The sequence below is a fragment of the Aquila chrysaetos genome, chromosome 3 (assembly GCF_900496995.4).
Source record: "Aquila chrysaetos chrysaetos chromosome 3, bAquChr1.4, whole genome shotgun sequence".
NCBI lineage: Eukaryota > Metazoa > Chordata > Aves > Accipitriformes > Accipitridae > Aquila > Aquila chrysaetos.
The window spans coordinates 78813252-78836115 of NC_044006.1; the positions used below are offsets into that span (position 1 = coordinate 78813252).

Sequence of the window (22864 nt, forward strand, 5' to 3'; positions counted from 1 at the left end):
CCCGTCGAGTGTCTGCAGGGACCCTGCAAGCCGGGTACGTGCCCCCCCTGCCCCTGCCCGTCCCCCTGAGCTGCCTGCAGCCCCCTGCCCTATAGCATGGCCCCCACCCCATAGCACAGCCCCCTTCCCCACACCACCCATGACAGCAGTGACACCCCCCTGCCCCACGGCACCAGCTGCACCGTGGCACACTGGTGCACCCACACCCTGCTCCGTGCATCCTCGCGGCAGAGCCCCCCCCCCCCAGCCCACTGGGGGCTCAGGACCACCCGCAGCACCCATGGGTGCAAGCCCGCTCTTCTCTGCCCCCGCAGGGTGCCGGTGCCCCCCGGGGAAGCTGCTGCAGGACGGGGCGTGCGTGCCCATCGCCGAATGCCGCTGCGGGCTGCCCGCTGCCAACAGCAGCCGGGAGCTCCGGCCAGGGCAGGTGGCCGAGCTGGAATGCCACAACTGGTGGGTGCCGTGGCGGGGGATGTGGCGACAGGACGGGCACTGCTGTGCCGCGTGGCAGAGCCCCTGGGTGGGATGCTGATGCCGGTGCCGCTCCCGGTGCAGCACTTGTCGGAATGGGACCTTCGCCTGCCCGGCTGCGACGTGTCCCTCCTACGGGCCCTGGTCCCCGTGGGAGCCCTGCTCCCGCAGCTGCGGCGGTGGCAACACCTCCCGGCACCGCAGCTGCCAGGAGAGCGCCGGGGGGGTGCCCTGTGGTGCCACCGGCACAGAGGAGATGGCCGAATGCAACATGCAGCCCTGCCCTGGTGAGTACCGGGTCGTGAGATGGCAGAATGGTGGGTCAGTGGGACGGTGGGACTAATGGGATGGTGGGATGGTGGAATGGTGGGATGGTGGGTTGGTGGGACGGTGGGATGGTGGGACGGTGGGACAGTGAGATGGTGGGACGGCGAGATGGTGGGACGGTGGGTTGATGGGATGGTGAGATGGTGGGATGGTGTGACAGTGAGACGGTGGGATAGTGGGTTGGTGGGACGGTGGGTTGGTGGGATGGTGAGATGGTGGGATGGTGTGACAGTGAGACGGTGGGATATTGGGTTGGTGGGCTGGTGGGATGGTGGGTTGGTGGGATGGTGGGACAGTGGGTTGGTGGGATGGTGAGCCCATGCTCCCCCCACAGCCGGCTGCCAGCTGAGCCCCTGGTCCCCATGGAGCCCCTGCAGTGCCAGCTGTGGCGGTGGCACCTCCGAGCGGCATCGGGAGCTGCTGCCGGGGCCGGGGGGCCAGGAGGAGCCGTGCCCCCTCCTGCCACTGCTGCTGCAGCGCATCTGCAACGCCCGCAACTGCTCGCCGGGTATGGGGGGGCCCAGCCAGGCTGGGGGGGGCGGGGGGATGGCCTTTGGGGTGCCAGGGAGCTGCGGCTTTGCCGGCTGAGCCACGGGATGGCAGCGGGTGCTCGGCCGGGGCCGGGGGGGCTCAGTGCCGCAGCCGCCCCCTCCTCACCCCGCAGAGTGTCCCAGTGGGCAAGTGTACGGGGACTGCGCCAACGCCTGCCCCCGCACCTGCGCCCACCTCCGCCCGGGGACGCGGTGCCTGCCGGAGAGCTGCCAGCCCGGCTGCGCCTGCCCACCCGGCCAGGTACGGCTGTGCCCCCCGAGCCCTCCCCGCAGCCCCCAGGGACCCCGCTGCCACCCCAGGGACCCGACTGGTTGGGGTCAGGCGAGCGGGGGCGGGGGGGGGGGCACCCCGGTCACCGCTGGGTGCCCCCCAGGTGCTGCAGGATGGCACCTGCGTCCCCCCCCGAGCTGTGCCGCTGCCGGCTGCCCCCCACCCTGCCCGGGGCCCACAACCTCTCGCAGCAGCAGGAGCACGCGCCGGGCAGCCGCATCCAGCACCGCTGCAACAGCTGGTGGGTGCCGCGGCCCCCGGCATCGCTCCGGGCCGGGTCACCCCATGTGGGTGGCCGAGCTGGTGGGCTGGGAGCTCAGCGGGGGCTGGGTGGGTGCTGATTCCCCCCCCCCCCCCCACCTCTGTCCCCAGCATCTGCATCCGCGGCACCTTCAACTGCTCCCAGGAGGACTGTAACGGTGAGAGACCCCCGTCCCCATCCCTGTCCCCATCCCTGCGCCGTACTGCGATCCCCGTGCTGCAGCTGCCATGTCTCGCCCCCCCCCCCCCCCCCGCAGTGGACTGCCTGTGGTCCCCGTGGTCACCCTGGTCCCCCTGCTCGGTGACGTGCGGAACGGGTGAGCGGCTCTCCCGCCGGCACCCGCTCCGGCAGCGCCTCTACGAGGGAGCAGAGTGCCTGGGGCCCCCCACGCGCCGGACCCCCTGCAGCCTCCCCGACTGCCGTGAGTCCCCCCCGCAGTCCCTCGACCCCGGGAGGTGGCAAGGGAGGGGACAGAGCTGGGTGCCAGCCCCAGGCTGAGGCAGCGATCCCTGTATCCTGTACCATGCCGGTGCCGGTGCCGGTGCCGGTGCCAGTGCCATGCCCTGTGCCACACGCAGCCTGTCCGATGGGCGAGCGCTGGCAGGGCCCCGACGCGCCGGACGGCTGCGAACGAAGCTGCCAGGACATCCTCGGCGAGACGCCACGCAACTGCAGCGGGCCCCCGGCCCCCGGTTGCGCCTGCCAGCCCGGCCACTACCGCAACAGCACCGGCCACTGCGTCCCGGCCGCCCTCTGCGAGTGCCGGCACCGGGGGCAGCTCCACGAGGTGAGCGGTGCCGGGGGCGGATGGCCCTCATGTTGGGGGTGCCCCGTTGCACCTCCCTGGCCGGACTGAGCCCTGTGTCCCCCCCCCCCTCCTCGGCCAGGCTGGCAGCGAGTGGCAGGAGGAGTGTGAGACGTGCCGCTGCGTCAACGGGCAGGCTGCCTGCACCGCCGGCTGCCCCCCCCCTCGCCTGCCCCGAGGTGTGGGGTGCTGGTGGGGACGGGGGGGGGCATGTGAGGGGAGGGGGCGCATGTGGGGAGGGGGCACTCGTGGGCAGGGGATGCCCATGGGGAGGGGGCACGCGTGGGCAGGGGTCTGAGGCCGCCGTCTCGGCAGGGCGCGGTGAAGGTGCGGGAGCCCGGCGGCTGCTGCCCCGTCTGCCGGGATGAGTGGCCGGGGTAAGGTCCCCGCACCCCACGGCGGGACTGGGCACCCACCGGCACCCCGCGGTGTCACCCCGCGCGCTGCCGGAGGGGGGGAGGCGTCGGGGCGTCGTGGGGGGCACGGGCAGCACCGCCGTCGTGCCCCCTCCTCGCAGAGGAGCCGCCCTCCACGTGCCGGCGCTTCACCGAGCTGCGCACCATCGCCAAGGGGCCCTGCGCCCTGCCCGACGTCGAGGTCAGCTACTGCGCCGGGCGCTGCCGCTCCCGCACCACCGTCACCGCCGAGGTCAGCCGGCGCCGGGGGAGGCAGGAGCGGGGTGGGGGGGGGGGGGGGGTGTCTGCCCGGTTTCGCCCCCGCCGCAACCGCGCGTCCCTCGGGCAGGAGCCGTACCTGCAGAGCCTCTGCGAGTGCTGCAGCTACCGCCTGGACCCCGCCAGCCCCGTCCGCATCCTGCGCCTGCCCTGTCCCGGCGGCCACGCCGAGCCCATGGTGCTGCCCGTCATCCGCAGCTGCCAGTGCAGCAGCTGCCAGGGTAAGCGGGGTGGGGGGCAGGCAGCCCCCCCCCCCCCGGGTGCAGCACCCTGAGCCTCTCGCGCTGGGGATGCAGCGCCCCGATCTCCCTTCACCCCCCTCTCATGCAGGTGGGGATTTTTCCCGGCGCTGAGGAGCCCCCCCCCGCAGCTGGATGCATCCCCTCCCCATCCCCAGCAGCAGCGGTGGCACCCCCGGGATGCTCCGGTGCTCTGGGCCCGCAATAAACCTGCGGGAGCAGCCCCCTGCGTCTGGCACTGGGTGGCGGTGGGGGGGCACTGGGAGGGACTGGGAAGGGCCCAGGGAGGGACTGGGGAGATTGGTGGGACACTGGAGGGGGGACTGGGGAGGACCTGGGAGAGCTCGAGAGGGACCAGGGAGACACGGGGGGACACTGGGAGGGATGGGGAAGGGCTTGGGGGGGACCTGGGGAGAGCTTGGGGGGGATTGGGGGGACGGAGGGGGACACTGGGAGGGACCAGGAGGGGCTCGGGGGGAACTGGGGGGGCTGACTGGCGGGCAGAGGGCTGGCACTGTCGCAGGAGGGTTTTGGGTGAGATGTAGGTGCAACCGCTGCTCTCCTGGGCGGGCGGCAGCATCACGGTGAGCCGAGCCCCGGGACGGGCAACACGCCGGCCACGTTCACCCGCTGGCGCTGCACGGGCAGAGGGAGGCCGGTGCGGCCCAGGGCACGGGGTGGGAGATGTTGGTGTTCAAAAGGAGAAGGGTCGTTGGTCTGGCGGGGGTCCAATGGCCGGGAGGGACACGCTGTGCCACCCGTCACAGCCCTGCTGCCGGCAGGGCTGGGTGCTGCCGGTGCCGGGGTGCCGCCGGTGCCATGGGTGCCGCGGGGTGCCGGTTGGTGCTGCGGGTGCCGGTGCTGCCTGAGGACGGGGCTGCCGGCCGCCGAGGGGTGGGCAGCGCTGGCGGTGGGGCTGACGGAGCTTTACTGGTGTGTACTGAGGGATGACCACCGTGCCATGCCGTGCCAGGCACAGCCACAACAACACCCCGCTGGTCCAGCATCGTCGTGCATCGATCGCACTGACTCCTGGGGGCAGGAGAGTGAGGGGGGCTGGAGCAGGGGGGACGGGGGCCGCCCCACCGGGAGCCAGGACCGGGACGATGGGTTTCCGAGCTGTGCCATGGAGGGCAGAGACGCCGTGGGCTGCGCTGGCACCTGGCTGAGCCAGGGGAGAGGGACAGTCAGACAGACAGAGCCCGGCAACGGCCACAAACCTGCAGGATTTGGGTCAAAATTAGAGGCTGAGCTGCCCTCGTGCTTCCAGGCGGCTGGGTACAGGGATGGAGGGATGGGATGCCGCGATGGGATGGAGGGATAGGATGGAGGGATGGGATGCTGGGGTGTAGGGTGGAGTGCAGGGATGGGATGCAGGGATGGGATGCAGGGATGGGATGCAGGGATGGGATGGAGGGATGGAATGCAGGGATGGGATGGGATGCAGCAATGGGATGGAGGGATGGGATGCAGGGATGGGGTGGAGGGATGGGATGGAGGGATGGAATGCAGGGATGGGATGGGATGCAGCAATGGGATGGAGGGGATAGGATGCAGGGATGGGGTGGAGGGATGGGATGGAGGGATGGAATGCAGGGATGGGATGGGATGCAGCAATGGGATGGAGGGATGGGATGCAGGGATGGGGTGGAGGGATGGGATGGAGGGATGGAATGCAGGGATGGGATGGGATGCAGCAATGGGATGGAGGGATAGGATGCAGGGATGGGGTGGAGGGATGGGATGGAGGGATGGAATGCAGGGATGGGATGGGATGCAGCAATGGGATGGAGGGATGGGATGCAGGGATGGGGTGGAGGGATGGGATGGGGGGATGGAATGCAGGGATGGGATGGAATGCAGCAATGGGATGGAGGGATGGGATGCAGGGAAGGAATGTGATGCAGGGATGGGCTGGTTCATGCATGGGCTGGTTCATGCACAGGCTGGTTCATGTCGAGCTCTCACCCAGGCGGGCACCGTTTGCTGCTTCTGGAGAGCCACAGCTGCTGGAGGCATCGAATATGGGGAAATAAAACTCCCATCTCAGGAGAAAGTAACGCTGGAATATCAGTTTTAATAAGCAAAAAAATACAAGCTGGTTTTCCATTGGAAAGAAGAAATTAATCACTCCAACCAAGGCAGCATCTTTAAAATGGGCTAAGGTGGGCTTGGAGGTGATGGCGGCAGCTCCAGCGTGCAGCTGCTGGTAGCAACGGGGACATGGTGCTGCCATCTTGTACCAAACCCACCGGAGCAGGGTGCAGAAAGTCGGGCGGTAAAAACCCTGTGTGGCTCCACAGCCGGCTGGCAGCCACAAGGCAGGACCCGGGGGGGGGGGATGATGCAGCCCCCAGGTGCAGAGGGGAGGGTGCTGCTGGCAGCGAGGGGGCTGGCGGGGGGGGGGGGGTCACTGGCCCCGTGGCTTCACTGTTGGCACAGACGTGCCCACTAATCCTGGGTCCTGCCCTGCTTCTTGCTCCTTCTGTACTTCTAATTAGAGAAGATTCATCTCGCAGTGAGCTGGGACTGTTTGGGGCCGAGCCTGGAGCAACTCGGGGTTTGGGGGTCACGGTCTGGGGGGGCTGAAGAGGCCATGGGGAGGGTGGGCTCATGTGGGAGCGGTGGGTGACGTGGGGACGCACCCGAGGCCACTCGGACCGACCGTGTTTGGGGGAGCCGAGACCTGCGGGAGGGAGCCGGTGTCCCGGAGAGCCTCGAGGCCAGGGGGACAAGCGGGAAGGGGGTCGGTGTCAGGCAGGGGATGGGCCCCCCACCCCATGCCCTGGGCACCCCTGAAACACCAAGCCGGGCTTTGACTGACACGGCCACCAACTCCAACTCCAGCTTTTTGGGGCAATAGAGCGAAACTCTGGGCACAAGTGATTGAAAAAATTAAAACAAGCTGATGGGAAGAGCAGCTGGCTGCCAGCAAGGTCCAGTGGCCCCGCACAGGTTGCACCTCTCACCGAGACGAGCCCACATCCCTCTGGCTCCCTTGGAACGCTGCTTTGTCCCCGGCTGCCCAGCAGATCCCGGCCTCTCGCCATCTCCCAACGAGAACGGGCGAGGAAAGGGGTTTTCTAGGGATGAGTAAGGGGATGCCGGCCCTGACCCAGGCACAGGGGCTGCCGCCGGTGAGCGGTGGCACATGCCGCACTGCCGTGGAGCTCACTGCTTGTTGTCAGCACCAAGAAGCTTTTTATTTACTAGTTGGGTGGAAAAATAAAGCAGCATCTTCCCCTCTGTCCCGTAAACCATTCTGACTGCAGTGTGATATACTTATCGTATTTCCTCTGCCCTGGCAGCCAGTCCTGCGCCTGCGGCTCTCCCGCAGCAGCTGCCGGCACCACGGGGCCCGGCACGGTGGGGAAGGGGTGCCGATGACCGACGAGCCTGATGCCGGCTGTTTGGGGCGTCCCCAGGGAGCAGCCCAGGAGGATCCAGCCCGTGCCGGCGAGGATGCCTCTCGGGCAGCAGCCGGAGCCGGTGGCGGAGGGGGCCGCGGCCGCCACTCGCATCCAGCTCATGCGTGGCTGCTCCGGTGGAGCCGGAGGTCTGTGCTCTGGGTGACCCCCCCTCAGCCACCGCCGGCACGCCACGGGCCCCTCAGCGGCAGTTTTGGGGGGTGCCGGGCTGCGGAGGCGGCCGCAGGCTGGGGGTGCCGTGGGTGCGCTGGTGAGCCAGCATGATCCCCTCGTCCCGAAACCGCTTCTCGCAGCCGCCGCACTGGAAGGGCTTGGCCTCCGCTCGCCCCCCCGCCGGGGACGGACCCCCCACCTCCCACCAGTCGCCCTCCGGCACCGCCGGCATGCCCCGGTGCACCCGCTGGTGGCTCTTCAGGTGCTGCTTCTGGCTGCAGGTCTTGCCGCACTCGCCGCATTTGTAGGGCTTCTCGCCGGTGTGGACCCGCTGGTGGACGGTGAGGGTCTTCTTGTCCCTGAAGGCCTTGGGGCAGCGGGCGCAGGCGAAGGGGCGCTCCCCGGTGTGGATGCGCTGGTGGCTGACCAGGTGGTGCTTCTGGCTGAAGCGGTGGCCGCAGTGGCCGCAGGCGAAGGGCTTCTCGCCGGTGTGCACCCGCCGGTGGCTCAGCAGGTGATGCTTCTGACCGAAGCGCTTGCCGCAGTCGGCGCAGCCGAAGGGCTTCTCCCCGCCGTGCACCTTCTGGTGCGACGCCAGGATCTGCTTCAGCCGAAAGCGGCGGCCGCACTGCGGGCAGGAGAAGGGCCGCGCCGCCGTGTGCGTCTGCTGGTGCTTCTTCAGGTCCCGGCTCTTGCCGAAGCTCTTCCCGCACTCGGTGCAGGCGTGGGGTCTCCTGGGGACCAGGGGGCCGCGGGGGGGCCGAGCCAGCAGCAGCTTGGCCGGGATGCCCGGGCCGGTGCCGGGGAGGTGGGGGTCCGGCTTCCTCGCGTGGGTCTTCTGGTGGCGCTTGAGGTCCCCCTTGGAGGGGAAGCCCTTCCCGCAGCGGGGGCAGCCGAAGGGACGCTCGCCCGTGTGGCTCCGCTCGTGGATGGCCAGCGCCGTCTGGCTCTTGAAGCTCTTGTCGCACTCGGGGCACGTCGGGGGGGTCTTCTCCGGCGGCCGGGGGGCCGAGAGGGGCTGGAGGTGGGGGTGCCCCGACGGGCCCCCCCTGCTCCCGCTCAGCCGGCGGCGGGCCGAGCCCCGCCGCCGGCTCCCGCCCCGCTCGGGCGTCCTCAGGAGGAGGGCGGTGGGTGCCCGCAGCCCCTCAGGGACCCCCCTGACCTCCCTCTGCATCCAGACATCACCGGCTGCTGGGGAGGAGAGGCCGGCGTCGCTGCCAGGGAGGGGACGGCCACGTGGGACCCCTCCCCACAGGGAATGGCACGGGGACCCCACCAGCCCCCCACCCCTCCTGGTGCACAGAGAATCTGGGGCCAACAGGACGGTGCTGCTGGAACCCCCTACCCCCCCCCGCAGCCCCCCGGTACCTGCCTGGAACAGGGGTCCGGTGCCTCCACCGTGCCCTGGGAGGGGCTGGCATGCACGGCATCTCTTCTCGCTCCATCTTGCAGATGATCTCTGGCTTGACAGCAGGCCAGCCTGTCCGGGCAGAGAGAGAAGCACCCTCTCCCGTGCTGCCGGGACGGCGGCACCGGCCCCCCCACCAGACCGCAGCCCCAGCATCCTCTCTCCTGCCCCTGCCTGGCCACTTTCGGTCAGCCCTGAAGTGCTCGGGAAGATAGATGAGATGACCTTTGTAGGGCCCTTCCAACTGAAAATACTCCATTCCATTCCATGTCTATTCCATGCCATGCCATTCCACGCCATTCCGCCAGAGGCTGCCCGGCAGGCTAAAACCTGCCCTCAATCACAACCGCTGTGTCAGCGCTCGGCCAGCAACAGCTGGATTTTCACTTTCAAGGGCTCCAGCTCAGTTAAAGAGGTAAATTCCAGCTCGACCCCAGCCCGGCAGCACCAGAGAGAGTCCTCACCCAGCGAGGCGACCGCCTGGTAGTTCTCCAGCATCACCTCCCGGTAAAGCCGCCGCTGCCAGCCTGCCAGCTCTGCCCACTCCTCGGGGGAGAAGTAGACGGCCACATCCTCAAACGTCACCGGCATCTGCAGCAAGAAGCAGGCACGGCTCAGCACGCCCTGCCGCGTGTTTGCTAACCACCTCTGCCAAAATCCTGACGCTGCCCGGCAGGGGCCTGGCAGCACCGTGGGCTCCGGCATCCCGAGGGCAGCACTGGGAGAGCTCTGAGCTTCCCGTGCGAGGGAAGGGCTACAGCAGAGGGGTGGTGGGCGGCTCAGCCAGGCGGCACAGCAGGGTCACCGCGGCACGGGGGGCTCGCTCAGCAGGTCCCTGGGCAGGGGGACACCCCACCGGCTGCACCGGGAGAGGGGCAGAGCTGGCAGGCTTACCGGCAGTGCTCATGCCAGATTAGGGACCCACACCAGGGCAGCGGGGACTGCGCCCTGTCCCCCACCCCTGCCGTAAGCCAGAGTCCCTGCCGGGGCAGGGCTCAGCACCGCGACACGAGGCTTGGCCCGAGGCCTGGCAGCAGGCACGCTCCTGCCTGCTCCTGCCCGTGGTGCGGCTCAGCACCCTGCACCGCACCGGGTCTCAAAGCACTTCTCTCCCGCACCGCCCCGCAGCAACCGGACCCCCAGCCCATCCAGTCCCACGGGCATTTTGCCGCTGCCGCACCACGGCACCAACCACGGAAATCCCAGCCCGTGGCACCCCCAGAGCCAGGGTGGATGGGGAGCGTGTGGGCTGCCGGGGCTGCAGCTCTGCACGACCTCAGCAAGGGCAGAGCCGGGTGAGCAGACGGGATTATCGCCAGCACCGGGGCAGGCGCCGGCTATGCCTGACCCCCACCTTGCCGGAGCAGCCCGGAGCCCGGTGTGCCGCTGGCTGTCGGCAGGCAGACGAAGGCATGCACAAATATTTATCCGGAAAGATGGAGGTGGGATGCTCTGGATTCCGCAGGAGATGCCTGTCCCATGGGCAGCTGCGCCGGCGCAGCCAGGACAGATATTCCCTGCCAAGCACAATATTTTGATTAATAAATGGGGGGGCAGAAGGTCCCTCGCCTGCCGGCAGCTGCCTGCCCTTCTGCCCAAGGCCTGAACGACGCCTGGCAGAAACACCGACCCGGAGAGCATCCCCCACCACGAAGTCGGGATTTTTGGCAGCTCCTGACAGCACCCAGATCGCCCCCCCCCCGTACCCAAGCAAGTGTGCAGGGGGGTCCCGGGGGGGGTCTGACCACCTGTCCCGGGGCGAGCCGAGCCCTGCCCAGCGCCGGTGTCGGCAGGGTCCGATCCGGGGCGGGGGGGGGACACGGGGAGCAGCGTGTCCGCCTTGGCACGGGGAAACCCTGGAGAGACACGGAAAGGCCGGGCGGGGGGGGGGGGGGGCCCCGGGCACCGCGGGGGGGAATAACGGGGCGGTGGGGGGGGGGGCGGCAGGGAGCCGGGCAGGGGGGAGCACCGCGCACCGGGGTCCGGGGGGGGGTCGGCAGGCAGAGGGGGGGGGAGGGGCGGCCGGGGCCGGGGAGCGCCGGGCTCCCGGGGCAGCCCCGCTGATACGGGGAGGGGGAGAGGCTGGGGGGGTTTTGGAGGGGTGGGCAGCGCCCATCCCCGTGCCGCGGGCCCGCCGCCCCCCGCCCCTACCTGCACCGGGGCCGCGCCGCCAGCCCGGCCGGGCCGCGGGCACGGACAAAGGCGGCCCCGGGAGCCGGCGGCTGCGTCAGCCCGGGGGGGGGGGGCGGGGGGGGCCGCCGGTGCAGCACGGGAGGTGTAGTCCTGCCGGCCGGAGCGGCGCGGGGGGGGGCCGTGCTGCCTAGGACCCTGCGGCGGGGATGCGGGTGACATCCCCCCCACACACACACAGCAGCGGGGATGCGGGTGCCCCCATGTCCCCATCAGCGGGGATGCGGGTGCGCCCCCCCCCCCCCCCCAAACAGCAGCGGGGATGTGGGTGCAGTGCCCACCCAGCTGTGGGATGTGGGTGCCCCCCCCCGTACCCCCACCCACAAGGATGGGGTGCCCCCCAACCCTCTCCAGCTGCGGGGCTGCAGCTGCCCCCCATGCCCCTCCAGTTGTGGCATGTGGATGCCCCCCCCCCAAGCCCCCTGCTTCAGGGATGGTGGTGCCCCCCCCCCAATGACCCCACCCACAGAGATGCAGATGCCTCCCATGTTCCCATGCACAGAGATGTGGGTGCCCCCCCCCCATGTTCCCACCCACAGGGCTGTGGGTCCCCATCTTCCCCCCCCCGGGGAGGGCAGTAAGTGAGCAGCTGGGTGATGCTTCGTTGCTGGCGGGGGTTAAACCACGGCAGATAACCAAGGGTGAACAGGCAGCAGAAGAGCAAAGGAGGGTCGCCACGCCAGGTCCCGACGGCATCCCACACGGCTCTCGGGGACGCCATGGTGCTGGCGGCATCGCCAGCGATGCCAAACCAGCCGGGCGCCAGCTGAGCTTCAGCATCTCGCTTGATGCGGGAGAGCAGAGTCCTCGTGTCCTGGAGGAAGCCTCCATGGCAGAAGCGCTTGACCCAAACCGGGGGTGACAGTGGGCTCTGGCCCGCAGCGTGGTGGGATCCTTCCCCGGCAGCTTGCAGGGGAAGGTCCCCGAAGCTGGCCCAGCGCGGCCCCGGGGCTCCACGTCTGCCCAGGAGCGGAGTTGGTCCCCAAGACACCGATCCGCACAGGACCTGCTTGCACTCGCGTGCCAACCCGCACCGGCTGCGGCTGAGCCTCACCACGCTCCAGCGCTGAGGAGCAGGGCCAGGCTGACCTCCCCAGCCCTGATTTTAAGTCCCTGCCGCCCCGGCAGCTGGCAGAGCCCCGCTCGCTGCCTGTGCCATCGGGAGAGGGTGACCGTGCCCAGGACCCGCCTGGCCCTGAGGCCGTTGCCAGGAGGATGCAGGGTGCCTGCCTGTGCCCCCGTGCTGTCCCCGGGCAGCTCCGACACCCCCGAGCACCCCAAGTGGCATTAAACACCCGGGTGAAGGCAACTGCACGGTGCGGCAGCTCCCCGGTGCCTGCGGTGGCAGCCCTAGCACCCGCATGCAACCACCTACTTGTGGGTGCGTGGGCCACCCACAAGCCCCATCAGGCGCTGGAACGGCACCTTTGTTCCTCGCAGTAACGCATCAGCCCGCACCGGTTGCATGCTCCTTCCCAAAAGCTTTTGTAACGGTGCGAACGCTGCTCAGTATCAGAAGACGCCGCGACGCTTTTTGTTTCACCAATGCCGCCGTGGGCGTCTGATGGCGGTGGCTCCTGGCCATGGCTGCTGCGTGTCCTCAAGCGCGCCTGATGCTCCACACCAGTCTCTGCCCCCCCGCAAGCAGGCAAGCTCCTGGGCAGCGCTTACTGCACACCCTCCTGCAACCGGCAGCCGCTGAACCCGGGGCGGGGGCGATGCATCCCGGCCACCCACCGCTCACCCTCCATCAGCACCCACTCCTGAGTGGGTCCACGGTCACAGGCAGCCGGGCAGGCAGGCGGCTGGGTGCCGGCGGGAGGTGGAGGTGGCAGAACCCACGCCCCCGGCAAGGAGGGATGAGGGGTCCGGCAGCTCCCGTGGCAAGCAGAAATAACAAACTGTACCAGACAAACAGGTTCCCGTGTATTTGTTTGCGCTTTTTATTAGTTTCTAGATTAGAAAAGAGTGGAGCTATAAATACACGTGGCCCTCGCTTGCTGCATCACGAGGGCTCATGGGGAGGGGGATTCTCACACGTCATCTAAGCCATCACCTGGGGCTCTGCACGGTCAGGAAGGGGTTAACCCTCCCACCATCCTGGGAGGCAGCTACTGGCAAGTGGTATTGCCCCCATTTTACAGATGGGGAAACTGAGGCAAGGAAGCGATGAGCATCACCTCGAGCCATACGGCAAATCGGAGAGACAGCTGGGGAGCCCCCGGTGCCCCCCCGGGGCCTCTCGCCTCCACAGCACCTCCAAAAACGCCCCTTGCACAGAAACAACGGCCAAGGGAAGAAGTTTGCTCAAGAACAACCTGAAACCCCCCTGGGCCCCGCAGCGGCCCCTGCGCCCACGCTGTAAAAGACTCATTTTTCCTCAAAGGCCCTTCCTGAGGCGCGCGCCAGGCAAGGATGCGTTTGTTGCCCCCCCGCCAGGATCGCGCACAGATGGGGCCGGGGGAAGCTCCTTTCCAAACAGCCCGTGCCGGAGATGCCAATGGAGGAACCGACAGGCACAGTAATTCCCAGGAGAATTAAAGAGAGCCTGGGGAGCTGCGTTGGGGCCGGGGGTGGACCCCTTCCCGGCCCCTCCAGCCCGCTGCTCCCTCCCCACGGCAGCGACGCCAGAGCCTGGGATGCAAAAAGGAAAAGCCTTTTGCCGGCCGTTTCCCAGCTTTGGTGGGAGGAGGGTGACGGGTTGCCGGGAGCTGTGCTGGCCCCGGGGGATGCACCCGACGGAGGAATAAACCTGGGGATGCAGCAGGCGCCGGGGAAAGAAGGATCCCAAAAAACACAGCTCGGTAAACTCGTGGTGGGAGTTGTGGGAAACAAACGGGGTCAGCCATCCCACACAGAGCATGGCGGCGAAGGGCTGTGCCCGGGGAGGGAAGGGCTGCGCTGCACCGGGTGAGCTCTCGGCTCTCTTCCAAGCCCAGTGTCTACGTGTCGGATAGGGACAAGGAGAAACTACGACTCTTAGCTTCTGAATTGCCCCTTTCCAACTAGCAGCTAAACTGGGGTCCCTTGGCACAAGACAAGGGGGGGGCCGCCTCTGCCACAGCACGGAGGAATCAGACGGGGACCAGGCAGCAGATGGGACGCAGCACCAGGGACAGAAAACCCAGCGAGGGGACAGCCTGGTGCTGGCGGGGAGGGCAAGGCGACCCCAGTCTTCACATCTACCCACTGCGATACACTTTTAAGAGGTTTCTCAACACCAAACGAGACGGTGACTCTCGGATGAGGGATGACGAAGCCCCCCCCCCCCGACCTGGGGATGTGAACAGTGCCGGCGCAAGGCCAGAGCACTGGCCCCGCTCGCTCCGGGTCCCAGCCTGACCGCATGTCCCCGTGAGCGGCCGCTGGCCCCAGCCGGAGCGGGGCGGCTCCTCCAGCGCTGCCGAAAGCCGGCAGCATCCCCGGCCGGCAGCTCCTCCCTGGGCACCCAGGGCTCCACCACAGCGCCCGACAGCCGGGGAAACCGCCGGCCCCGATCCGCCACCGGCCCCGCAGCAGGTCTAAGTCTCCAGTGACGGTCTCGTTCCTCCTGTCGCCGCTCCAGCCGCGGGGACGTGCTATGGGCAGGACACCGGGCTCTCCCCGCTGCCGCCAGCCCTCCTACTTGTACTTGGACAAGGCTTCCAGCGGCACCGGGAGCTGGGTGCAGGACATGAGGAGCGGGTGCATGGGGAGGAAGGGGTTGAAGGACTCTCCCTCCCGGTAGCAGGAGAGGATCCTCTCCTCCGTGTGCACGCCCTGGTGCACCGTCAGCTCCTTCTTGTGGCTGAAGATCTTGCCGCACTCCGTGCAGGGGTAGACCCGCTCCACCGTGTGGGTGAGGTGGTGGGTCCGGAGGTTGCCCTTGTACTTGAAGCTCTTCCCGCACTCCAGGCAGGTGAAGGGACGCTCGCCCGTGTGGATGCGCTTGTGCTTCATCAGCGTGGTCTTCAGGTTGAAGGTCTTGCCGCACTCGGGGCAGACGAAGGGGCGCTCGCCGGTGTGGATGCGCTGGTGGGTGATGAGGGTGCCCTTGCGGTTGAAGCTCTTGCCGCACTCGGTGCAGGTGAAGGGCTTCTCGCCGGTGTGGATGCGCTGGTGCTTGATCAGCTCGCCATTGTGGCTGAAGCACTTGCCGCAGTCGGCGCAGGCAAAGGGGCGCTCGCCGGTGTGGATGCGCTGGTGCCGTGTCAGGTCGCCGTTGCGGCTGAAGCTCTTGCCGCACTCGGAGCAGCCGAAGGGCCGGTCGCCGATGTGGATCTTCTGATGGAGGATGAAGGTCTTCTTGGCGCAGAAGCCCTTGCCGCACTCAGCACAGATGAAGGGGCGCTCACCGCGGTGGATCTTCTGGTGGGTGATGAAGTTGGCCTTGCGGTTGAAGCTCTTGCCGCACTCAGTGCAGGAGAAGGGCTTCTCACCGGTGTGGATGCGCTGGTGCAGGATGAAGGTCTGCTTGGAGCAGAAGCTCTTGCCGCAGATGGTGCACTCGAACGGCTTCTCGCCGGTGTGGATGCGCTGGTGCCGCATCAGGTCACCCTTCTGGCTGAAGCTCTTGCCGCAGACGGTGCAGGCGAAGGGCTTCTCCCCCGTGTGCACCCGCAGGTGGGTGATGAGGTTCCCTCGGTGCTGGAAGCTCTTCCCACACTCGCTGCAGGTGAAAGGACGCTTGGCGGCGTGGCTGCGGGGACGCCGCGCCGGCTCGGCACCAGGGGCCGCGGCGCTGCCCGCTCCGCAGGCAGAGGGGGGGTTCTGCCCAGCTCCGCTCGCCGGCACCACCGGAGCCGTCCCCTTCTCCAGGCAGAGCCCCTGGGGCTCGGAGGTGGCCCGTGGCCCCCCGGGCACCGCCGGTCTGCGCCGGAGCTCGGCCACGGCACCCTGCGCCTGCCGCACCATCCACTGGCTGACGCGGGGCCCGAGGGGGCGCCCCAAGACAGCCCCCAGGCTCTTTGCCAGCTCAGCCGCCTCCGGTTTCTCCTCCTCCGGCTCCTCCTTGGGACGCCACTCACCATCGCTGCCTGCCAAGAGAAGGGAGCCCCACCATTACCTGCCATGGCTTCAGAGCCCTCCCGGCAGAGCCCCGCAGCCGCATTCACCCCCCCCGCAGCCCCGCTCCCCTCTCAGGACGTCTCCGGCACGCGTTCGCGCGCGCTGGGTTCATGAAGAGCTGCACCCATCAGCGCGGGCCCGGCACCGAGGCCGCTGTGCGCCTCCGACCCGCTCTCCCGCCACTGGGGCACCGGCACCTCACCCCGGCACCGCGAGGGCAGGGGATGGCAAGCTGCCGCCCCCAGCACCGCCGGCTGCCCCAGCTCACGCTGCAGGGAGCGAGCAGGGACGGCATCGCTACCAGGGACCCTGGGGAGGTGCTCGGACCTCTCGTGCAACACGTGCAAATCGTGCAACCATTTCTGGCTGCCGAGGCTGCCTGGACAAGCCGAAGAGCAGCGCAATGCTCTGCCAGCGCCCGCGCGACAAGCGGCTCGCCCTGACGGCTGGCAGCGGCACCGGGGGTCCCCCCCTGCGGCTTTCTGCCGGGTTTGGGACGTGGCTGGGAGAGGAACGGGGGGCTGCGAGGGCCGTGGCAGTGGCGTCGGGTGCTGCCCCAGCCCCGGGGACAGTCACTCCCCTGACCACCGAAAGCCAGCGGCAAGGCTGCCACGAGCTCGCTGGGCAGCCCAGGATTTGCTCCCGTGGCTGGGAGGCTACGGTGGGACCCACGAGGCACCGGTGGGACCCGCGAGGCACCGGTGGGACCCGCGCAGCCACCTCCGCCTGCCCATCATCTCCCCACAGCCGGCTCACGGCTGAGTTACACCCGGGACTGGCCCGGAGAGCACGGACACCGCAAACCACGTGTGAGTCGGGCTTGTCGTGGGGATACACTGAACCCTGAGAAACACCGAAGTGCCAAATAAAACTGCAGACATAAAGGGGAAAAATCCATCCTGCAGCCCCAACCAGCATCACCCATGATCGCCAGCTTCGCCCTTCAGCCCGTGGCTTTCACAACAGCCCTGCTCAGCACTGCGCCTGCCTCAGTGCATCGCCCAGCAGCAGCTCAGCGCCTTCGGTGATAAATACCAAAGTTTCCCTCAAGGGTTCGTTCCCCCTCGAGGAAAGTGGCTTCCTTCTCCTCCCCTCACCCAAAGCATACGATGGGAACGGGGGCCCTCATGCTGTGTCCCAGCGAGCCGGTGCACTCGCCCCCACGCCACCCGCCGTCCCGCCGGACCCCCTGGAGCCGCCCCGGTGCTCACCTGCCCCGGGAGCTCGGGGGCACCCGATGTACGACTCGTCCTCCGGCTCCACCTTCACGATGATCTCCGGCTTGGCATCGCCTGCAGGCAGAGAGCGCGGTGCTATGGCGGGCGCAGGCAGGGCCAGAGGAGCCGCAGATGGGCTTTCAACCCCGGCTGGCAGCACCGCCGGCAGGGAGGGCAGGGCTGAGCTCTCGTGGGACTCCCGCGGAGTCTCACTGTCCCCAGGGTGGCACGGGACAGCGTCACCATCCGCTGGGTGGCACGGGACAGTGTCACCATCCGCTGGGTGGCACGGGACAGTGTCACCACCCAGAGGGTGGCACGGGACAGCCGCCTCCGGCAGCCCCGACAGGCAGCGTTTACAGGCAGGCAGAGCGGGCAGCACCACCCCCATGGCACTGAGGGATGACAAGCCCGGGGGGTGGGCAGCAGCAGGGGATCAGGAGGGGCGGCTCTTCCACGTCCCCATGCCCGGCTGGGTGCCTTCTGCCAAGCTCGTCTCCCACCCCGGCACCCACCTCTCCCACACGGGGTCCCCGCAGCCCCAGCAGCCTGCAAAGCATCCGGACACCCCGGTTGCATCCCCACCCCGGTCCCTCCCGGCCCCCCGGGACCCCCAGCCCCACTCACAGGCAGCGGGGTGGTGGGGCACGTCCCCCACCCGGGAGCCGAGGCAGTAACCACCGTAGGCTGCCTCCTCCTCCTCGGGCTCGCTTTTAACGACGACCTCCGCTTTGATGTCTGTGGGAGGAAAGGCACAGCCCGTGCGTCCGGCTCCGGGACGGACCGAGGGCTCCAGGACATCCCCACGCTCTGCCTGTGCCGGCACCGGCTCCGGTTCACCGCTCTTTAATCCCAGGTTCCCACGAGGTCCCTGCAGCCACTGGGCATCTCCCAGTGCTGGGACACCCAATCCCCAGGGAAACAAGGCGGGGTGCCCCAGCCACAGAAATGTGGGGACCCCAAACACCCAGAATTCTTAAATATTTGTTATGCAAGGAAAGGAACCGCTTGTTTTCCTCCAGAAGGCAATTCCCTGTTACCAAATGGCACTGGGCAGGCACTGTCCCAGCAAAGCTCCCCAGTGCAACAGCCTTTCCTGTGTCTCCACATGGACGCCACCCAGAGCGTCACCCAGACATCACCCAGAGCAGCCTGCACAGGACAGGGATTCGATCCCCGGAGGGCTGCGGGTCTCGCCGAGCTCCCAGCCCTCCCCCAGCCACCCTCTCTGCGATCACTCACCAGTGCTGGGGTAGCTGGGGACACTGGGGACGGTGGCACCCAGGCCCTGGGGACACCCAATGTAGGACTCATCCTCTGGCTCCGTTTTCACCACGATCTCACACTTCACACCGGCCCACTCCTTTCCTGAGGAAGACAAAGCTGCTCTCAGGTTCCCGGGCAGCGCGGGCAGCCCGGCATCGCACCGGCAGCCGTGAGCGGTGCTGCCGCGGGCTCCACGCTCCCTCCGCAGCCCTGCACCGGGCACGCGGGCACGAACCCTCCGCCGTGGGTACTACAGGGGGACAAGCCATGGACCCCCACCCAGCTGCGGGCGGCGACTGCCCATCCCTCCCTGCTGCCCACCGAGGACCCTCCCCCAACCAAAACCATCCCGGTGTCTGGCACCGGGCACAGCATCTCCCACACCAGCACCCTGCTTGGCTCCGTGGGACGCAGCAGCTCAGCCCCGGGGGTCCCAGGGCCTGGATGGGCGGGGGGGGCTGTGAAGTCCCTGCAGTGCCAGGGCAGCCAGGTCCCTGCGGGAGCTTTCGGCAGCCTCACCTGCGCCGCAGGTGTCCAGCATCCCCCGGAGCCTCGCGTCCTGGGGATCCCCCCCAAACGGCTTCTCCTCTCGCTCCATCGTTGGGGGTCCTGGGGCTCCCTCCAGAAGAACCTGCCCAAGGACGGGAAAGTCTCCTTCCAGCCTCCCCCGGTCCCAGGGAGCACCCGCAGACACACGGGTGCTCCGGAGGACACTGACCTCCAGGCTCCCCACTCCGGCACACCCGGGCTGTGCCGATTCTCCCCTCACTCCATCCCTTCCCCGGACCCCAATCGCCCTACATCGCCCTGACCCGGGAAGCTGCCGCCAGCGGCGGGGCTGAGGAGGACGTCACGGCAGCTACACGGTGCAGGGCGGCACGGGATGGGTGCCACATCGTCACCCAAATCGCCACCCCAGCCGCTCCTTCCAGCCCAGCAGCTGCGGGGGCAGCGGCGGCAGCGGTACAAGGTCAGAGCAAAGAAGAATCTCTGAGAAACAGAGATTCAGAGCGAAAACAGTGCAGAAAAGGGCTGCTCATCCGGGGGAGGTGAAGAACCAGAAAGAGGGGAGTCTCGGCAGAGCCTGCCAGCAGCACGGGCGCCCGCGGGGAGAGACGGCAGCCCCCAGGCTTCACCAGGAGGGAAGCAGGGGAGAGGCACCGCGGGGGTCGAGCAGCATGACCGGCACGGTGCCAGGCCCGCCATGCACGCGCAACGTCCCCGAGGCCTGCCAGGCCCAGACGCCTCAACCCAGACCCCCACCGTGCCGTGGGGCGGCCGGTCCCGCGCACGAGCGCCGGCAGCCAAACACTTCGGTTGCAACGCGCATGGGGCACCCCGTGGGCCCCCTCTGCCCGCAAAGCACCCCAAGAGCAGCTGCCCATTTCCAAGCTTTCCTACCCCGTCCTTTCCTCCAGCACACCCCAATTAGGTGCTGCCGCCTAATTTATTTGCAAACCCCCCCTGCACCCAGAGTCTGGGGGCAGCTGAGGGAGGGCAGCTCCTTCTCGCCTTCTCCCCCGCTGGCCCCGTGCCCCCTCCAACCCCACTTGCTGCTCCCTCGTCCTGCTTGGTGCCACGTCCCCACGGAGCCGTGGTGCAGCGTGCGTCCCTCCTTCCACCTCCCGAACACGGACGGTAGGTGCTGCCGGAGCGGGCACAAGCCCAGGGGCAGTTGCTGCCTGCGCCGCTCCCTGCCTGCACAAATGTGGTCCCTCGGCCCAGGATCGGTGCTGGTGGCCCGAGCGATTGGGATTAACCCTGGGACAAAGTTGGGAATCGACTTGGCAACGCTCTGCTTGATCTTTGCGGCAAGCGCTGGACCCAGCAGCATTGTTGGGAGGGACAGGCGACATCCCCAGCACCGGCCGCTTGTTTCCAGCCCCCCGGGACCTGCAGCCCCCCCGCAGCCCCCTCTGCCGCTGGCTGCCCCGCCAGATGAACGCAAGCATTGTGCCAAAGTCACCGGCAGCACCGGGAGCTGGTGGGGGCAGGCGGGTGCCGCTGCCCCCTCGGAGACCCCAGCTCCGGCTCACCTCTCCCCAAACCCCTGCTGCCTGGCCCCGTGGAGCCGGGGGCTCTGGGCAGAGGATCGGGCCCCCCCGACAGCCTTCGCCCGCCTCGTGCTCCCCCGACAGCACCGCACGGACACCCCAGCCGGCAGCGGCTCCTTCGCCATGAGTGGTTCGGGAGGTGGAGGCTGGCTGCCCTCCTCCTCCTCCTGCCTCCTCTAAGGGCACCCTCCTGCTCGGCGCGACGGGCTCCTGCCACGGGACCCCTGCAAGCGCCCGGGGCCAGGAGGGCACACGGATGGGTGCAGAGGGTGCCCGGGGCCGGCAGGACCGGGGTGCTCGGGGGTTGCTGGGGTTTGGTTGTTTCCGAACAAGAGAGGTTTGCTCTCGGGGAGGCTCTCAACTTGAGCGCTGCTGGCTGGGCATGGGAGCAGGACCAGCCCCATCCCGCTCCCAGGTGCCCCCGGCCAGGGAATTTGGGATGAGCTTCGGCAGGAGCCAGCTGGAGCCTGCGCAGCTTCCACCTTATCTGGAAACCACAAACCCGTAACTCTCCATCCCATCACGTCGCTCCTCCTAGGCCCTGGGGAAAACAAACCGCGCCATCCCAGCACCCACGGCACAGCCCCCTTCCCACCCGGCTCCCCCCGGCCAGGTCTGGGAGCCCCGGGGTGGCCGAAGAGAGCCGAGGGGGGGTCATCACCGTCTCCCTGCCCGGTCGGGCAGCCCCTGCCCACCACAGCTTCCCGCACCCCTTTACAAAACTGCGGGCAGGAGTTCCCGCGGTGCGAGGCTGCAGCAGAGCTGCCGCGGGGCTCGGCTCGGCAAAGGGCCGGTACCGCAAAGCTGTTGCCAAAAGTGTTGGCTTGTACCGGGCCCCGGCCCACACCTGACTGAAACAGCTCCTTCAATAAATAAATACCGCTCCACCAAAACCAGCCCCGGGCTTGCAAGCCGCACGATGGCAAGTGTCTTTCTGGCTTATTAGGGTTTATTTTCTAGGTCTCACGGCGGACGCTGCAAGAACAAGGTGACCGTCCCTGGCTCTGGGGGCCCCGCACGCACACCCACCAGCACCCCAGAAGGAAACCGCCCGGGGGGGCCGAGGGGGGGGTCCAGTGGGTGCCGGAGCACCGGCTGCTCCGCGCGCCCCTCGGCAGCCCCGGGCCCTGCCGGGGTGCTCTGGGTGACACCCCCCTTCCCACGGGACACCCTCGCCCTGCCCCACGGCCCTGCTAGAGGATCCCCCTCCTTTGGGGTGCCGGCCCCCCCCACATCCCCCCCCCCCCCGTGCCGCCCCCCCCCCCGGCTGGGTGCCCCCCCCCCCCAGCCCGACCAGCAGCCGCAGCCCCCCCCCGAACCACCCCAGCTGCTGGCATTGCCGGAGCTGCGGCTCTTTTTTTTTTTTTTTTTTTTTTTTTTGCGGGGGGGGGTACGGGGGTGCTCCCTCCCCAAGAGACACGCCGCAAGCACCGCCCCACGGCCCGCACCCACCGGGGCCCGGACCCCCCCCCCCCCCCGCTCCCGCTGTTCCCCCCCCCTCTCCCCGGGCTGGCCCCGCTGTGCTCCCCCCCCCCCCCGTGCCCCCCCCCCGGTGCCCCCCGCTCTCACCGGCGGCGCTCAGAGGGGCGGCGGCGCGGGCATCGCCGCCGATGGCCGCCGAGCGCAGGAGAGCACCGGGGCCAGGCAGACAAAGGGCTCCCGCCCCGCTGCCTGCCGGGAGATGTAGTCCGGGCTCCCCCCCCCCCCCCCGGCCCCCCCCACCCCGGTCCTGCCGCCGCTGCCCCCCCCCCCCCGCCCCGCCCCGGGGTGCCCCGGTCTCTCCCGGGCCGGGGTGCTCCGGTGCCCCCCGGGATGCCTTCGGTCTCCCCCGGGGCGGGCAGCCCAGTCCGGGGTGCCCCCCACCGCCCGGTGCCCCCTGAGGGGGGGGGGGGGTGCAGCCCGGTGCCCCCCGGAGCTGCTCAGCGCTGGAGCTGTCGGGAAGGGGTGCAGGGTGGGGGGTGCCGGGTGGGGGTGGCAGCGAGGGTAGAGGGAGAGATCCACAGTGAGAGACGGGATGGGGGGGGGGACGTGCCACCCGCTTGTCACCCACCCGATGGCAGCGGGGCTGGGGACGGCCTCGACCAGGGGCAGGGGGGCTGGAGGGCTGGGGGGGGCTTCGGCCAGGGCGAGAGACCCGGTGGGCAGGAGCACGGGATGTCGGAGAAGCGGGGACCAGCCCGGAGCGGGCAAAGGGCCCCGTGTCCCACAGCCCAAGGCCCTTAACCCCCTGCCACCGCTCTGCCACCCCCCGCACCCCCCGGAGCAGCCGGGGTCCCTGGGAAGGGGTCGCGGAGGGGGAAATGGCCTCCGCCGTTGCAGAGACAGGAGCAGGACCCGAGGCAGAGGATGCCCGTCCTGTCGATGCGGCAATGCCGAACGTGGTGGATCCTTCGCCTCCCGCAAGCATTTAAACACTGTATTGGGTTTGCATGGCAAGGTTTTGGTAGCGGGGGGGGGGCTACAGGGGTGGCTTCTGTGAGAAGCTGCTGGAAGCTTCGCCCA

At 68.8% G+C, this 22864-nt stretch overlaps 3 protein-coding genes across 3 annotated transcripts in view; 1 reads left to right on the plus strand and 2 right to left on the minus strand.

The window, feature by feature from the left end:
• The window catches only part of LOC115339291 (SCO-spondin-like), a 24444-nt gene extending 20629 nt beyond the window's left edge, over positions 1–3815 (plus strand). Inside the window, 16 exon segments of the mRNA XM_030009012.2 lie at positions 3–34; positions 315–453; positions 556–758; positions 1133–1306; positions 1463–1590; positions 1724–1747; positions 1749–1861; positions 1993–2039; positions 2139–2303; positions 2461–2669; positions 2770–2844; positions 2846–2866; positions 3003–3063; positions 3205–3335; positions 3432–3582; positions 3692–3815. Coding sequence (XP_029864872.1) covers positions 3–34; positions 315–453; positions 556–758; positions 1133–1306; positions 1463–1590; positions 1724–1747; positions 1749–1861; positions 1993–2039; positions 2139–2303; positions 2461–2669; positions 2770–2844; positions 2846–2866; positions 3003–3063; positions 3205–3335; positions 3432–3582; positions 3692–3714 — 1696 coding nt within the window. The 3' untranslated portion in view covers positions 3715–3815.
• Positions 3816–5657: 1842 nt separating this feature from the next.
• Positions 5658–21523, minus strand: LOC115338973 (oocyte zinc finger protein XlCOF6-like). The gene is made up of 7 exons (XM_030008152.2): positions 18828–21523; positions 18285–18410; positions 17670–17780; positions 17037–17117; positions 14534–15794; positions 8003–8098; positions 5658–7915 (listed from the first exon to the last, which is right to left on the minus strand). Exons 1-7 carry the CDS (start codon positions 18904–18906, stop codon positions 7210–7212), a joined length of 2460 nt encoding a protein of 819 aa, XP_029864012.1. The 5' UTR covers positions 18907–21523; the 3' UTR covers positions 5658–7209.
• LOC115339591 (zinc finger protein 688-like) lies at positions 8556–10916 on the minus strand. The gene is made up of 3 exons (XM_030009773.2): positions 10741–10916; positions 9944–10106; positions 8556–9180 (listed from the first exon to the last, which is right to left on the minus strand). Exons 2-3 carry the CDS (start codon positions 10001–10003, stop codon positions 8944–8946), a joined length of 297 nt encoding a protein of 98 aa, XP_029865633.2. The 5' UTR covers positions 10004–10106; positions 10741–10916; the 3' UTR covers positions 8556–8943.
• Positions 21524–22864: the final 1341 nt, after the last annotated feature.